Here is a 17,438-nt window from a genome sequence, read left to right as displayed (position 1 = left end):
GCACATTTCCTTTTTGTCTTTTCTTGGTTTACAGAGTTTATACTATGTCTCGGGAACTGTTGGTTGGTTGCATGATAGAGCCGAGGTGGAATGTTTAATTCCTTGCTTGCTCCTGGTGGTTGGAAGGAGCTGGGGTGGGGCCCTGCCTTAAGTGGCGCAGTTGCTTTTGAGCAGGCTCCCGCCCGGGCGGTGTGGTGTGCATCGACGGATGATGGCTGCCTACAAAGAAGCTGTTTTGGCCAGAGATCTGAGCTCTGAGGTATGGGTTGTTGGGGCCCAATTTTAAGAATTGAGGGATGTTTTGTGGAGGCCATGAAGACGAGGCACAAGGAGGTTCTTGCAATGGAGAGAGCACTGTCCCAGGTAGGAGCCCATCTCCGCTCAGTTAAGTTCCTGCTACACGGCCTGCCATTCATCCTAAAAGAGTCGGGAGAGAAAGAGAGGGGAAACAGGAGAGGAGTGCAGTTCAGCTCAGTCCTCGAGGTGAGGCAAATTAGGTTCGATGGAGCACATCTAATCCTGTCTACGAGGCCCGATGTTCCAGCCACTGCTCCTGTGTTGTCCGGTTCTGTATGTCGGTCATGAGGGGTTGGAGGTGGCTGAGCTGATCGAGTCTGCCCCCCCCCCCCCCCCCCCCCCCAAGCCGGAGTCCGAATTGTTGACCGGCTGGGTTCTGGTGAGACGGCATGGTGAGAATAATGGTGTCCCGTGCTTCATTATGAAAATAGGCTTCATTAGGCGAAATCCTTGAGAGATCGTGGTGATTCTTGATGAGTGCTCATTGTTCCTGATCCAGTTCATCCTTGACTTTGCTCTTCTTTGTGCACCACTGAAAAAGATGTTTTTACCCTGAGGACAGGCTTGCATGTCTGCATCTCGGTTGTTATCCTGAATTTTGCTCCCTGTTCATCAATATCAGCTTGACATTGTTGATTTTTTCCATTGACAGGGAAGTGAATAATGTGGGTCTGATGGCTTGTACTGTTGATTATCCTGATTAAATAAGTTCATATCATGTGAAGCCGAATATTGAATATGGGATTTGTGAACACAGGCCCAATTTAACAGAAATGTTGCGAAGGGCGTGATCCAACGGCCATGCTGCACCTAAAAAGCAGCTGGCCGCGGAGCAGCATGGCTGATAAGCCGGGAGGCCCCGCTCCCAGGATCTGCCTGGCCCACAATGCCTCGCGAGACGATGCGAGGTAAATCCCGCCCATTGTGGGCTGGATCACCGTTAAGCAAATCTGCATATTAGAGCGAGACAGCTCGTCTCACTATTCCCATGTTGACACTGAATTTTGTTATGTCTGTACCTGTTTAGCATTGATACCTGTGGCTTTTTCTTCTCCTTTTCTTTTGTTTTGATGCGATTACTGTAAAGAAACTTGAAAACTTCAATAAAAATACATTTAAAAAACAATCTGTGCCCCTACTTCAAAGGCCTGCCGCATTCAAATCCAATAAAATCTGGAAATAAAAGTCTGATTTTAAGGTAACACGGTGGCACAGTGGTTAGCATCGTTGCCTCACATCTCAAGGGACCCGGGTTCAATTCCGGCCTCGCATTACTGTCTGTGTGGAGTTTGTACGTTCTCCCCGTGTCTGCGTGGGTTTCCCTCAGGGAGCTCCGGTTTCCTCACATAGTCCAAAGGTGTGCAGGTTAGGTGGATTGGCCATGATCAATGTGTGGGGTTACGGGGATAGGGCGGGAGGAATGGGTCTAGGTAGAGTGCTCTTTCATAGAACTCACGGTGCAGAAGGAGGCCATTCAGCCCATCGGGTCTGCACCGGCCCTTGAAAAGAGCACCCCACATCAGCCTATGCCTCCATCCTATCCCCGTAACTCTGTAACCCCACCCAACCTTTTATTTGGACACTAAGGGCAATTTATCATGGCCAATCCACCTGACCTGCACATCTTTGGACTGGGAGGAAACCGGAGCACCCGGAGGAAACCCACGCAGACACAGGGAGAATGTGCAGACTCCGCACAGTCGGGAATTGAACCTGGAGCTGTGAAGCAACTGTGCTAACCACTGTGCTACCGTGCTGCCCCACTCTTTCGGAGGGTTGGTGCAGACTCAATGGCCTCCTTCTGCACTGTAGGGATTCTATGGATTTAAATCCTTTGCTTGACCTGTTCACCATCTCTCCTAGCCCCTGTCAAACCCTCCATTGTTGCAACATCAATTATCTGAGTTATAACATCTAAAGACACAGGAGAGATATCCACATTAGGGGCCATTGTGCCTCTTTGCTCTTCAAGCACAGAGGCTCCTCCAGGGCTGTGACAGAAACAATGAAAACAGCAAAGTACTGACACCTCACATGTACCTCAACAAGAGTACAATCATCGAACATGCATTTTCAAGCTCTTTAATGACTCTAAGCTAAAGTAACTGCTTGCCCCCTTCCCAACCACAGCTTCACTAATGTTCTTCAGGGAAGGAAATCTGCCATCCTTACCCGGTCTGGTCTATATATGATTCCAGATCTACAACAATGTGATTGACTATTAAATGCCCCTCGAAATGGCCTAGCAAGCATTCAGTTTAAGGGCAATTAGGGATGGGCAATAAATGCTGGCCTAGCCAACGACATCCATATCCCCTGAATTAATTATTTTTAAAAAGGGGAGTAAGATTCACTCCACCGTGTGAACATAATTCAGTAGGTTCCTCAACCAGCAACACAGTCAGGTTCCACCCTGTACTAAACCAAAGTTCCCACATTGACTTTCTGACAAGGGTTAAGAAACCAGAAACAGGATTGGTTACCTAGGCAGATTGCTCGTCTCCCTAACCCAGGAGTGCAGATGTTAATCATTGTGTAGCCACTATTTAATTATAGGGATTTTTAAAAACTCCTTCATGGGATATGGGCATTGCTGGCTGGGTCCGTATTCATTGCCCATCCTGAATTGCCTTTGAACTGAGTGGCTTGCTAGGCCATTTCGAAGGGCATTTAAGAGTCAACCACATTGCTATGGAACTGGGGTGGGATTCTCCGCAATCGGCACGATGCCCGCCGACCGGCGCCAAAAACAGCGCAAATCAGTCCAGCACCGTGCCGCCCCAAAGGAATTCTCCGCATCTTGAGGGGCCGAGCCCTCACCTTAAGGGGCTAGGCCCGCGCTGGACTGATTTCCGCCCCGCCAGCTGGCGGGAAAGGCCTTTGGTGACCCGCCAGCGGGCGCGGAAATGACTTTGCCGTGCGGCGCATGCGCGGGAGCATCAGTGGCCGCTCACGGCATCCCCGCACATGCGCAGTGGAGGGGGTCTCTTCCGCCTCCGCCATAGTGGAGACCATGGCGAAGGCGGAAGGTAAAGAGTGCTCCCACGGCACAGGCCCGCCCACGGATCGGTGGGCCCGCCCGCGCCGCCGGTAAGAGAGGTGGTTTGATTCTCGCCGGCGGGACAGGCATTCCAGCAGCGGGACTTCGGCCCATCACGGGCCGGAGAATTGCCGGGGGTGGCCCGCCAACTGGCGCGATTCCCACCCCCGCCGAATATCCGGTGCCGGAGAATTCAGCAACCGGCGGGGGCGGGATTCATGCCAGCCCCCGGCGATTCTCCGACCCGGTGGGGGGGTCAGAGAATCCCGCCCCTGGAGTCACATGTAGGCCAGACCGGGTAAGGATGGCAGATTTCCTTCCTTAAGGGTATTAGTGAACGAAATGGGTTTTTACGACGATCGACAATCACAGTCATTATTAGACTTTTAATTCCAGATTTTATTGGATTCAAATTTCACCATCTGCCATGGTGGGATTCGAACCCAGAGCAATATCCCGGGTCTCTGGGTTACCAGTCCAGTGACAATACTACCACGTCACTGCCTACCCTGTTCTGCTTTGTATGGTTCCATATCACATTACAAGAGACAACGCTTTAACCAACTGAGCCACTGGAATTGTAACCCCCCTCCCCAAGTCTCAGGACTAACAAACACCGAACTGAGCTTTGTAATCTTGCCACCCCTTAACCAGCATATCAATCCGAGGTCTGGGAATGACCCAGGTAATAGTCCGTTTGCCAGGAAACTTCACAGTAAAGCACAGGGGGAACCGTCAGATATGGCCAAATAATTGGGAGCCACATGGAGATCAGAGACAATGCACAAGAAAAAGACACTGAAAGCAAGGCTACGGAAGAAAGGGTAACTGGAAATTAATACTAAAGGACAAATAGATATTTTAAAATTAAACTGATTGTCAACACAGTTTAGGACGGGATTGATGGGTCATTTTAGAATAAAGCTCTGCAAATCAAGTTCCATTGTTAGGTGTCATGCTAGATTGTTGTGTGGTCGTTGGGGCCACATTACTGGTGGACTCACTCTCTCTTTACACTGATACACCGCCGATCACAGACCGACACTTTAATCGCTGTCACACTCATGCTGACATGGGATGTAATCCAGTAAACTCTGGTTTCCGTAGCAACGCCCAGCACCAAATTCTCCATTTCAGACCCACCTACTTGCCTGCATAACCCTCTTCTTTTTTTTATATTCATTCATGAGCACCAGCATTTATTGCCCCTCCCTGAGGGCATCCACGAGTGAACCACATTGCTGTGGGTCTGGAGTCACATGTAGGCCAGACCGGGTAAGGATATTTTACTCCCTAAAGGATATTAGTGAACCGGATGTTTTTTTTTACAACAATCGGCAATGGTTTCATGATCATTATTAATTACAGATTTGTTTTCCATTGAATTCAAATTTCATAGAGACAATATTATCTATTCACTGGTCATTTTCAGAATAATTACATAGAGCCATATCATAGAATTTACAGTGCAGAAGGAGGCCATTCGGCCCATCGAGTCTGCACCGGCTCTTGGAAAGAGCACCCTACCCAAGGTCAACACCTCCACCCTATCCCCATAACCCAGTAACCCCACCCAACACTAAGGGCAATTGTGGACACTAAGGGCAATTTATCATGGCCAATCCACCTAACCTGCACATCTTTGGACTGTGGGAGGAAACCGGAGCACCCGGAGGAAACCCACGCACACACGGGGAGGATATGCAGACTCCGCACAGACAGTGACCAAAGCCGGAATTGAACCTGGGACCCTGGAGCTGTGAAGCAATTGTGCTATCCACAATGCTACCGTGCTGCCTCCATTTTCACCAGCTGCCGTAATGGGATTCGAACCCGGGTCCCCAGAGCACTGCCCTGGGTCTCTGGATTACTAGTACAGTGACAATACCACTACGCCACTGCCTCTGCACCTTCACATGCAGGCCGAGGGTGCACAGACATTCAGACTGTGTCGGGGTTTCAGGCTGCTCCCGGGCGAGTAAGGGGGATTCAGACATACTTACAATGCTGCAGCGTAGCTCTCTTGTCTCTATGGTAACTGCCTAGGCAGGCAGTCCCTTGGTGGTGCTCTCAGAGCTCTAGTTGTAAACAAGCTGACAAACTTAACCTTCCAGCTACTACCTCACCAAGCACGAGACTACTCCGACTGTACTGGGCCCAGTCCTTGTCCAACTCAGTTACTGAGCGAGACAGCACTAACACACCACTGGAAAAATGTTAAAGTCTTCAATGACAAACATTCTTCCTTTCCCCCTGCTGCAGGTATTGCTTTCTGTGGTGTTTAAGGTTCTACAGACATTATGTGGGGGGACAAAGTGGTGCAGTGGTAATGTCACCAGACTAATAATGCAGAGGCCCAGACTAATGCTCTGGGGATGTGGGTTCAAATCCCACCATGGCAGCGAGTAGAATTTAAATTCAGTTACTAAAACTGGAAGTGACCCTATAACGATCATCAATTGTTGTAAAAAGCTATCTGCTTCACTCATGTCCATTGGGGAAGAAAATCTGCCACCCTTACCCCGTCTGGCCGACATGAGACTTTGGACTCCATAACAATGTGGTTGACTCTTAACAGCTCCCAAAGGCAATTAGGGATGCGCAATTAATGTTTCCTTGCCAGTTTCCAGCCATGCCCACATTCCCTGAAAGAATAAATAAATCCCAAATGACCATTCTTCAGTTCTCCATATAGGTGCCATTTTTCTTTTTTTGAATTAATTTAGAGTATTAAGGGGCAATTTAGCATGAGGCGCTCTGTAGCGATGTGCGGGATTCACTCGTGACACTGTGTCGCCCCTCTGGAGGACTCCCGGAATCTGGCACATCATAATCGAAGGTTCTTTTGTTTTTCTGCCTCTGTAGATAGTTCAGGCAGTGCCCTATTGGGGGCCCCCCTTCACCAACACTCCGACTCCCTCCCTCCCCACCACCCTCCTTTCCCCTCTCCCCCCACCACCCCTCTTACTTTCCCTTCTGTTGGTACAGAGGCGAGGGTATCTGGTCTCTCCAGCGCAAAGTTTAATGCTTGTACTATTTGTTTTTTTTTTGTAGATATGTGCTGTGAACTGTTTTAATAATCAGAGTATCCAATCCCCCCTCCCCTGTTTATCCAACACAAAATTAGTGTTTGTACCATTTGGCCTTGTATATATTTTTTATTGTTTTAATAAAAAGATACGGCCAATTCACCTACCCTGTGGGGGTGAGACTCACACAGACACGGGGAGAATGCGCAAACTCCAATGGACTGTGACCCGGGGCTGGGATCGAACCCGGGTCCTCGGCGTCGTGAGGCAGAGTGCTAACCACCACACAACTTTTCCCCCCCCCTCCGGCCATTTTTCAGCAGTTGTGTAACAACCAAGGCTGGAAACACGTGTAGGTTTATGACCCACCTGATTCCTCTTACTGTTTCTGAAAGGAGAGTCAGGTGGCATAAAATGTGCTCTCCCATATGTGAATGACCTTGGACAAATGACACGCCAGTGAGGGAAACTGGGGGTGTTTCCTGCCGTTTGTCTGGCTTGGGAGCTAGACTCAGGGAGCTGCTTGGCACTGTACAGGATTCATTCATTAGCAGAGGAAGCCTTGAAAGATATCACTGTGGAGGAGCTTATGTAAGCACTCACAGAGGGCAGCCGTGAGCAAATTCCAGCAGAAGAAATGAAAGCAATATTATTTTCCTCAGCGTCTGCCTCTCAGTCTGGCTCCAATCCCTTGAAGGATCCTCCCTTTCAGCTTTGCAAATGATCCAGGAACCAGAGAGATGGTTCATTTCCGCGGCACAGAGAAGTCACAGTCCAACATGGAGTTGTCCCCATGTGGAAACCCTAGGCTGGGAGGCTCAGCACCACATCACAGTGGAGCCTACTCCAGGTCCCACACACCGATTCCCGCGGCGGTGGTGGGGATTACGGAATCGCAATTCGGACTAAATATCTTGCCAATTTTCCCCTCCCACAGCCAGGCCAGGATTTTCCGGCCCTGACGTGCCGGGGACCGCCACAGGCAATGTGGCAGGCCAGCCTAAGGCCCACTGACGTTCGGCGGGCCGATGAAACCCCAGCCCCAACACACCAAGGTTAACTAACAGCCAACACTGAAGTCAGCAAATTAATAGCCTCTGAGCAAATACCCACAAAGGCCAAACCTTTTTATTTTATAAATTTACAGTACCCAATTCATTTTTTCCAATTAAGGGGCAGTTTAGCGTGACCAATCCACCTACCCTGCACATCTTTGGGTTGTGGGGGCGAAACCCACGCAAACACAGGGAGAATGTGCAAACTGCACCCGGACAGTGACCCAGAGCCGGGATCGAACCTGGGACCTCGTCGCCATGAGGCAGCAGGGCTAACCCACTGCGCCACCGTGCTGCCCACACAAGGGCCAAACCTGAGACCTTCCTGTTCCATTTGGTTCAAGTTACTCGTTGGATAAAACTCGATGAGCCACTGCAAAGGGGGCAATATTAATACTTATTTGTTCTTGTTGCCACTCGATTCTCTCATTTTCTTGTCCTTACTCCCTTTGGGTCTCTCCTGTTAATCTTCCTCTTCAAGGAACTGGAGTTTGGTTGCACAGGCACTGCAGTGGCTTGATATCCAGGCATCAGGAAAATCCGGGCCACGTCCCTCAAAGTTCCAATGCCCGCTGTGTAAACCCACACCTATTGTGGTGCCTGGGTCACTGGCCGATTGTTCCTGCTGCTCGGGAAACTGAGATGAGGAGAAATTACTTCACCTCAAGGGTTGTGAATCTTTGGCATTCTCTAATGCCAAAGGGTTGTAGGGACTCCATTGTTGAATATATTTAAGAATGGGATTGGCAGATTTTTGGTCTCTGGCGGAATTAAGGGATATGGGGAGTGGGTGGGAAAGTGGAGTTAAAGCCCAAAACCAGCCATGATGGTATTTGTCATAACCCCCATGAAGATCATGAGACAACAAATACTGATCTTCTTAGGGGGCCTATTGAATAGGAGCTCCCCATGCAAGGGGCGGAGATCCACCACCTGGGGCTCGTCAGACGAGAGGATAAAAGCAGGCCGCAGTCAGGTCTGTCCTCCCAGTAGGGTCTACACTGGGAGTGAGGTGCAAGAATAACTTGTAACGGGTCACTGTCCGTGTGGGGTTTGCACATTCTCCACGTGTCTGCGTGGGTCTCACCCCCACAACCCAAAGATGTATAGGGTATGTGAATTGGCCACGTTAAATTAATTGGCCCTCCATTGGAAAAATGAGAATTGGGTACTCTAAATTTATAAAAAATTAAAAGAATAATTTTTTGAAAAAGAATAACATGTAACTTGTATATATGTAAATAAATCTAGTTACTGGGGCAGCATGGTGGCGCAGTGGTTAGCACTGCTGCCTCACGGTGCCGAAGACACGGATTCGATCCCAGCTCCGGGTCACTGTCCGTGTGGAGTTTGCACATTCTCCCAGTGCCTGCGTGGGCCTCACCTCCACAACGCAAAAAGATGTGCAGGGGAGGTGAATTGGCCACACTAAATTGGCCCAGCCAGGTTACGGTTAAACTGCTAACATATGCTGCAATCTGTTAGAAATGCAAGATCTGACTTTGTCAAATGCCACAGGAACAGCAAAACCATGGGTTCCTGCAGACTGTGCTGGGGGATGTGGGGGGAGGAGAAGGAGGAGGCGTGGATGGATTCATAGTTATTTTTGTCAACTCATTCCCCCCCCCCCCCCCCCCCCCCCCACCCACCCCGGTCTCTGCAGGCCCAGATGGTCCGCTCTTTCAGCATTGCTGTCATCTCGACATTTCCATAGCAATAAGACTCCGCCATTCACTGGAACGTCAGTGGCCTCCCTGAGTGGCTGCCGCCATGGCAACTAAGCTAAGAATTGTGTTGTTCTTGTCAATGTGAATAGCCCGGGGTAGTGGTGGTGGTTGCGGGTGGTGGGGGGCTGCTGCTGGAACTGGAAGGAAGTCAACTGATTGCTGGGAAATACCAACAAAGCCAGGGTAAAGCGAAGGGCTTGCAGCTTTCTGCCAGCCCCGAGGGAAGGGATTAAAGGGAATTAATATCCTGAAACTCAGTGTCTCCCAGGCTGGATAACGCAGAGACAAAGAAACAATCAATTATTTTCTTCAAATGAGGGAAATAAACTTACAGAGCCATGGGGAGTGAGTGGGGCAACCCCCATAGCCCTAGATTGCTCTGTGGAGAGCCAGCCTGGATTTGATGGGCTGAAATGTCTCCTATGTTGCAAAGACTCTACGCCCAGTTTCCATCAGTAAAATACAACTTGCTTTATCTCCGCCCTCGAAGCACACTGAACTCAAACTCTATTGTCGGGAGCGAGTTAATGCCATTGCTGTGCCCAGCTCAAAATGTCTCGTGAGGCGCCGTGATCTGGATCGCGCTCTCACTGGCCGAGATCCGGATCAGCATATTTAAATGAGCCTAATGCATTCACCGGATTCTCCCACCGCCCGGGACCTAACGGCCTTGCTTGGGAGGCCTCGCCAGGACACATTTAATACATAACAGCACCTGGGGGGGGGGGGGGGGGGGGGGGGGGGCTCCCAGGCCATTGCAGACTCTTGGGTGGTCAGACACAGAGCAGGGTGGCACCCTGACACCCCCCTGGCATCTTGGCACTGCCATCCTTGGCATTTCCAGGCTGACAGGGGCATTCCATGGGGCCAGGGTGGCGCTGCCAAGGGTCAGGGCCTGAGCGGGTTGGACCATGCCCATGAAAGGGGTGGTTGAGATGGCTTAAAAAGGGGGAGAGCCTCAGCAACCCCGTGGCGGGATACCCTCACTTGGGGGGGGGGAATGCCCATGTGTACGGGGTGTGACATTGCCCATGAGTGGGGGTAGTTCACTTAGAGATTGGGGCACCCTTTCAAAGTGGCGGCCTGATTTCCAAGGAGCCAGTCTGGCTGTCGGGTTCAGCTCCCCAGTGATGAAAAAGTTTCTAAGTGTGGGCTTGCCCGGAGTGAAACTTCTCAAGGCCCCCCAAAAATGTCTGAAGTGCAGGTGAATACTGGTGTAGATCTCACCCAAAAAGCTGTCAGGAAACAACCCGCCAAACCCAGCCAAAATGACACTTAGAAATGTTTTGGTTGATTTCTGCATCTTTTCAGGGTCTTTGTTTTTTTGCCAAGTTTCTTCCAGGTTTCTTCTCTCCACTGCCGAGGGTGAAAATCGCCAGCTTCACAGGCACCAGCCACCCTCTGGTACCCAACCCACTGGCCCTTCTCCAGGTGCTTTTTTGCATTAACCAAATAAGCAAAATCAAGAAGCTGTTGGATAAATATAAAATGCAGTTCCTCAAAGGGATATTGCATCAAAGGAAACAGAATCTCCAAGGAAACTTAAAACATCAAAATAGAATGCGATTAAAGAGGTCGATAATACACCCCAGTCCCTGTGGTTCCCAGAGGATATGGAAAGCCTCGATGGCGCCGCCGGACACCGCGTGCTCCCTTTCCAGCTACACCTGGCATCAAATATAGCTGCGGAAGAGAGGCAGACTGGCGGGTCAGGCGACCCCTTCAACCACCCGCTGCTGGGCCTATTAATGGCCAGCTTGGATAGGCCCAGGAGCTGGCCCACGAGGAGGTCTTCCTCCCTCCACGCCAAGTGCTATTCTCCTTGTATGTGTGCACTGACTGTAACAGTGGCTAGGATGTTAGACCAAAACATTCAATACGGTGAAGCCCCAATCCTGGTCTCACTCGATGCCCTCGTGGAGGTACTTCCTAGCTAAAGTTCTGAGATAATTATCAAGGGCAGGATCTGGGCTGATTTCCCCTCTCCCTAATCAATCCACATGCAGAGGCTCATTGGAGCATGGTATGTTTTTACTGAGGCCATTGCATGTTTAAAGGGAAAACTGGATATATATTTGAAACAGAGGTTAATACAGGGCTGAGGGGCGAGAGTAAGGCAGCAGGATTAGTTTAAGCATAGCTCCAGTGAAGCATTTTAACACAGATATGATGGGCTGAACGGTCTTCTTCTATGCTGAAAATTGCTATGGTTCAGCCTCAGATTAAATGGGGCGGCAACGTGGCACAGTGGTTAGCACTGATGCCTCACGGCGCCAAGGACCCGGGTTCAATTCCAGCCTTGGGTGGCTGTCTGTGCGGAGTCTGCACGCTCTCCCAGTGTCCGCGTGGGTTTCCTCCGGGTGCTCCAGTTTCCTCCCACAGTCCAAAGATGTGCAGGTTAGGTGAATTGGCCGCGATGAATCGCCCCTCGGTGTCCAGGGATATGCTGGTTATGTTGGGTAGTGGGGCTAAAGGGATAAGGCAGGGGAGTGGCCCAGGTAGGGAGCTCTTCCAGAGGGTTGGTGCAGACTCAATGGGCCAAATGGCCTCCTTCTGCACTGTAAGGATTCTATGGTTCCATGGTTTCTTAAACGGACTTAAAGTCTAACTTTGTGCTAAAGTATTTAAGAACAAATGCATGCTTGCTCAAATCAGAACCACTTGGGCAGCACGGTGGCGCAGCAGTTAGCTTCACGGCGCCAAGGTCCCAGGTTCGATCCCGGCTCTGGGTCACTGTCCGTGTGGAGTTTGCAGATTCTCCCCATGTTTGCGTGGGTTTCGCCCCCACAACCCCACAGATGTGCAGGGTAGGTGGATTGGCCACGCTAAATTGCCCCTTAATTGGGAAAAATGAATTGGGTACTCTAAAATTTAAAAAACAAAATCAGAAACACTTCAGGTTTTAGGGAAATATTTTACGGCTTGGGCTCTCCGACTATGTCGGCAACAATCTTGTGATCCAGAGGTGTGTGAGAAGTCTTAAATTCCACTGCATCAGCCTGGCCTCTCCGAATGTGGACGGCTCAATACCCCGCTGTTTAATGCAGCGGCCAACAGAGCTCAATGGGAAACCCGAAAGTGAAACCTAAAGTTTATAAGTAGTCAGGCCTTTAATGCACGGCAGCAGCTTGGAATGTGAGGGGTTGCGTGTGTGGCTTTAAATTGGTAATAATCAGCAATGCTGACACTCAGGTCCATTCTGCGGCGTGTTTAGACATGCCAATGAGTTACCCAAAAGGAAAGGCAAGCCCGGGCAGGTTGACTGCTGCTGAGCCGCTGCCTCCACTCGCCACGGCTGTGAAATCCAAGCACATTCCTCACAGGAGATGAATCCGTGGTAGCCGCATAAACACAGCCTTCAATCCCAAACAAGGTGCCTGTGCCAAGTCTTGGGGCAACCACACCAGTGGGAGCACAACCGGTTACTTTCTACAATGAGCCCTCGAGTCAACAGAATGAAAACCAGGCTGAAGGGTCAGAAATATATTTCTCAAGTTTGGTTATCACATATAGGAGGAAAAAATTGAATTATTCAGCACCTTTCTGGAGCTCATGACGTCCGAAAGCGCTTTAGTTTACAGCCAATGAAACACTTTTGGAAATGTAACCACTTGTTGTAATACATTATAACAAGCCTGGCAGCCAATTTGTGCACAGCAAGCTCCCACAAACAGCAATGTGATGCTGACCAGATAATGGCTTGGTTTTTTGGGTCGAGCGATAAATATTGGCCAGAGCACTGGGGAATAAGGTCCCTCGCTCTTCTTTGGAATTGTGCCATAGGATTTTCACATCCACCCCCTTGAGCAGACATGACCTTGGTCTAACATAGCTGCCAAAGGATAGCACCTCCAATAGTGCAGCACGCCCTCGCTATTGCACCAAGATGTCATCCTAAATATCCTGAAGTGGGATGTGAACCGTGTTCTTCTGACTTAGAGGGGAGAGGGAAACACACTGAGCCACATCTGACAGCGTGTACCATCCCCAGGACACATGCAGCAACTTTCCAAGTCTTCTTTGGCAGCACCTTACAAATGCATGCCCTCCACCACCGAGAAGGGCAAGGATGGCACCATCTCCCGATCCCCCTCCAGGTCTCACACTGATCTGACTTAGACATATAATCGCACTGCCGCTGGGTCAAAATCCTGGAACTCCCATGCCAAACAGCACCATGGATTCCTTCCCCACATGGATTGCACCAGAAGGTGATCCACCACCAACTAAGACAGCATGAACTCGTTGCTTAGTGCTACCATGAACCAGTCAGATAAATGCCTTGACTACAGCAGGTCAGAGGCTTGGTATTCTTTGTACTGAATATTTTGAAATCACACTGCCTAACTAGCCTCCAGTACAAAGTTGTTTTTTTCATTCTGCGTCAACCCACAGGTGCTTTTGGTTCACTCACCCGCTCGCTGATGGCGTTGTATTTAATTGCCAGCTCATCTCGCTCTGCTCGGCTCTGTGCCAGGAGATCCTCAACACGGGATAACTCCTGCTGCAAGATACGATTCTCCTCTTGAAGAGGCAGCACAGACGTCATCTCCAGCGGTGATGCTACAGCAGAGGGAACCAAGAAAACATCAAAATCTTGCTAAACGTCAACTGGCTACTTCGAACGATTCCTGGGGCTGTTGGACACTGAACACAGATTGGGTACCCAATGTGTAACTGTGGTTAAGGATAACTCACCATGCCACTGTACAAAGTTATTGTTTATAGTGGAATAAGGCTCTCTCCCTGTATAACATACAATGTTATTGTTTAGTCAGCAGAGCACGGGTCACCCCTCCAGTTACTGTGTATTCAGCAGGGCAAGGATCACTGCTTCAGTTACTGTGTATTCAGCAGGGTAACGATCACTCCTCCAGTTACTGTGTATTCAGAAGGGTAAGGATCACCCCTCCAGTTACTGTGCATTCAGCACGGTGAGGATCACCCCTCCAGTTATTGTGTATTCAGTAGGGTAAGGACCAGTCCCTGAGTTGCTGTGTATTCAGCAGGGTAAGGATCACTCCCTGAGTTGCTGTGTATTTAGCAGGGTAAGGATCACTCCCTGGCTTTATGGCTGTGGAAATATTACTCCTTACAGTTGGAATGAATGAGCCAGGGTGGGGGGGCTGCCATCTCCGGACAAACCCGTCCACAGACCTTCTCAAGGCGAACTTTATCTTTTCCGGCCTGAGAAACTCTGCCAGGTCACTCACCTGCACCCCCCGTTTCGGCTACCACCCCCACCACCCCCTACCTTCACCTTCAGGACCTCCGACATAATGTCAACAATCCCCTGCCAGAATCCCCCAAGCTTCGGACAAGCCCAAAACATATGGACATGATTCACGCGCGCACTGTCCACACCTATCTTCCACCCCTTCAAAAGACTTGCTCATCCTGACCACCGTCATGTGGACCACCTTAAACTGAATAAGGCTAAGCCTAGCACATGACGAGGATGCATTAACTCTCCTCAGAGCCTCCTCCTACAGCCCAGCCTCCAACTCCCTACCCAACTCTTCCTCCCACTTGCGCTTCACTACCCCTATCGGGGCTCCCTCCCAATCCATCAGCTCCTTGTAAATTTTTTACACATTACCCTCCCCTACCCCTGTTTTTGACACCACCTTTTCCTGCAGCCCTTGGGGCAGCAGGTGAGGAAAGGACGGTACCTGCTTCCGGGCAAAATCCCTCACCTGCAAATACCGGAACTCATTCCCGGTGAGCAACTCAAACTCCTCCACCAAACCCTCCAAGAACTCAAACTCCACCACCAACCCCTCCAAGAACTCAAACTCTTCCACCAATCCCTCCAAGCTTCTGTCCCTACCTAATTTCTCCTCCTGCGTTAGGTTTCTGGAAACAATTTCGCGTATTTTGGCAGGAAGACAAGTCAGGGCTGAATCCTCAGTATTTCCTCGAAATAAAAATCCTTTCCCGTTCTCTGCACTCTGCACTGTGCTCTGTAATGTCTGTGAAAGAGATGAGGAGAAACATGTCAAAGTGATGCACTAGGGAGACCCCGAGGTTAACGCACAGTGAGTCTGGAATTCCAGCCCTCCTTAAAGTTGTTACTAAATCCGACATGGGGCTAGTACTCAGGGTTAATTTCCTCCATGCAACTGAGTTCCTATATCAGAGAATCCCTACAGTGCAGAAGGAGTCCATTCGACCCATCGAGTCTGCACCGACCATCTGAAAAAGCACCCAACCCATGCCCATTCCCTTATCACTGCAACCCCACCTAACCTGTACATCTTTGGACTGTGGGAGGAAACCGGAGCATCCAGAGGAAACCCAGGCAGACACAGGGAGAAAGTGTAAACTCCACACAGACAGTCATCCAAGGCTGGAATTGAACCCGGGTCGCTGGCGCTGTGAAGCAGCAATGCTAACCACCATGCCACCCTAAAAGGATCCAAGCAAATACCAAACTGTGCTTCCCCCGACTACACAATTTGGTACATTTATCTTTGTGTAACATGGAACAGACCCCAGTATCACAGGTTTGCTCCTGGTCTGTGCTGGCTTAGCAGATTTGGACCAGGGAGTCGGGGAAATAGACCAGGGTTCCAGCTCCTGATAGCTACATGGTGCCTTGTTATGGAAAGTGTTGTCAATGTATGAGACTAGATTGTCATCGCCCTCCAGTTGGAGTCTCTTGGTACTCACTGTGGGGGATTACATGAAGAATAGTCACTTGGGTGAGATTTATAAAACATATCTGACTGGAAATGTCCCGAGGGCCAATCTAACAGGCTCCAGTGTCCAGGATATATCACGTTGCATGATATCCCTCTGTTCATTTTCCCTCTAAAATCAAATATTTATCTAACTTTCCTCCCTCTTGAATGAGCAAATAATATCATCCCCACTGAGTCCTTATAATAATAATCTTTATTGTCACAAGTAGGCTTACATTAACACTGCAATGAAGTAACTGCGAAAAAACCCTAGTTGCCACACTGCGGCACCTGTTCAGGTACACTGAGGGAGAATTCAGGATGTCCAAATTACCTAACAGCACGTCTTTCGGAACTTGTGGGAAGAAACCGGAGCACCCGGAGGAAACCCACGCAGACACGGGGAGAACATGCAGACTCCACACAGACAGTAACCCAAGCTAGGAATCGAACCTGGGACCCTGGCAGTGTCTCACCCGTTCATCATCAAGCCCCCATTCCACCCGTTCACCTCCTACGTTTACGGCTATGTCCTCTTGTCGGACCTGTGGGGCTGCATTAAAACAGGCTGGTGGATCTCATCTCTGTACTTTAAAATCTTGATGGTTTCTATGCAAGTTAGGGGCCGGTTTAGCTCAGTTGGCTCACGGTGCAGAGTGAGGCCGACAGCCCGTACCGGCTGAAGTTGTTCATGAAACACATCCCCCCCCCCCTCCCCTTCTCAACCTTGCCCCTCACCTGAGGTGTGGTGATCCTCAGGTTAATTCACCACCAGTCGGCTCTCCCACCCCTCAAATGGGGAAAGCATCTAGGACTGCGCAAGTAGCTGATGGAAGATCGACCTCTGAGTCTTCCTCCCCCAACCTGTGTAATTATCTCACAGTGTGCAAGTGGTCGGGACCATAACCTGGAGAACCTGTGGAGTCAGGGAGAGGAGGGGGGGGGGGGAGAAACCGGGCTGACAGAAGATCAAGCCAGTCCCTGCCCTGCGCTGGGCCACCCAGTTGGCACCAGCTAACTCGCCGCAGGTCTCATTCCTTTCAACTGACCGACCGCAAAACACCAAAAGGGCGGGAGAAGAAAATGGGAAAGCAGACCTCGATCACCGTTTCCAGCGTGTCGCCCTCCTCGGCTACAAAGTCTCCTCCAAATGAGCTCATCGGGAGGTGAGGATCGCCCTGAAGAGAAACTTTCCCAGCGCGGAGCTTCCAACCTGCAGCCTGGAGAACAGCTCGGGGTGGTGTAGGGGCGGGGGGGGGTAAGTTGGACTCGATCAGCCCCCTCCCAAGAACCGATCACAATTTATCTGTCGGAAGGTTGCAGACTCTCCTTCCATTCATTCTTTCCTCGGGCTTTTGTCCTCCCCTCGCTCTCATCAACTACTCGCTCATTCTCTGCAAACACCTTTCAGGCGATCAAATGCCTCCTCCTTGTGTGTTTATCATTAGACGGTACCCTCAGAGCTGTTGTTCCTTTTTATTCCCGCCCCCTCTGCTCACAGCAGTCAGACCCGGGATTAATTTAAATTCCCTCCCCCCCCCCCCCCAAACACAGGGTCCATGCGACAGACACTGTGTGAGTGACAAGGTTCGTCCGCCTGGAGCCCG

General features: G+C 50.2%; 1 protein-coding gene across 5 annotated transcripts in view; it reads right to left on the bottom strand.

The window, feature by feature from the left end:
• Nucleotides 1-17,438, bottom strand: part of LOC140392749 (uncharacterized) — a 156,459-nt gene that overhangs the window by 115,306 nt on the left and 23,715 nt on the right. For 4 of the 5 annotated variants that reach the window (XM_072478330.1, XM_072478325.1, XM_072478331.1 and 1 more), the window contains exons 2-3: nt 14,979-15,120; nt 13,563-13,711 (exon numbers count right to left, since the gene is read on the bottom strand). In XM_072478330.1, coding sequence (XP_072334431.1) covers nt 13,563-13,697 — 135 coding nt within the window. In that variant the 5' untranslated portion in view covers nt 13,698-13,711; nt 14,979-15,120. Of the gene's footprint in view, nt 1-13,562; nt 13,712-14,978; nt 15,121-16,928; nt 17,344-17,438 lie in introns of those variants that run through there. The other variant, XM_072478328.1, reaches the window with a different exon arrangement.

This window comes from Scyliorhinus torazame, chromosome 16, assembly GCF_047496885.1.
Source record: "Scyliorhinus torazame isolate Kashiwa2021f chromosome 16, sScyTor2.1, whole genome shotgun sequence".
NCBI lineage: Eukaryota > Metazoa > Chordata > Chondrichthyes > Carcharhiniformes > Scyliorhinidae > Scyliorhinus > Scyliorhinus torazame.
The sequence above is the reverse complement of the archived record's forward strand: the minus strand, read 5'-3'. Positions and strand labels throughout refer to the sequence as shown.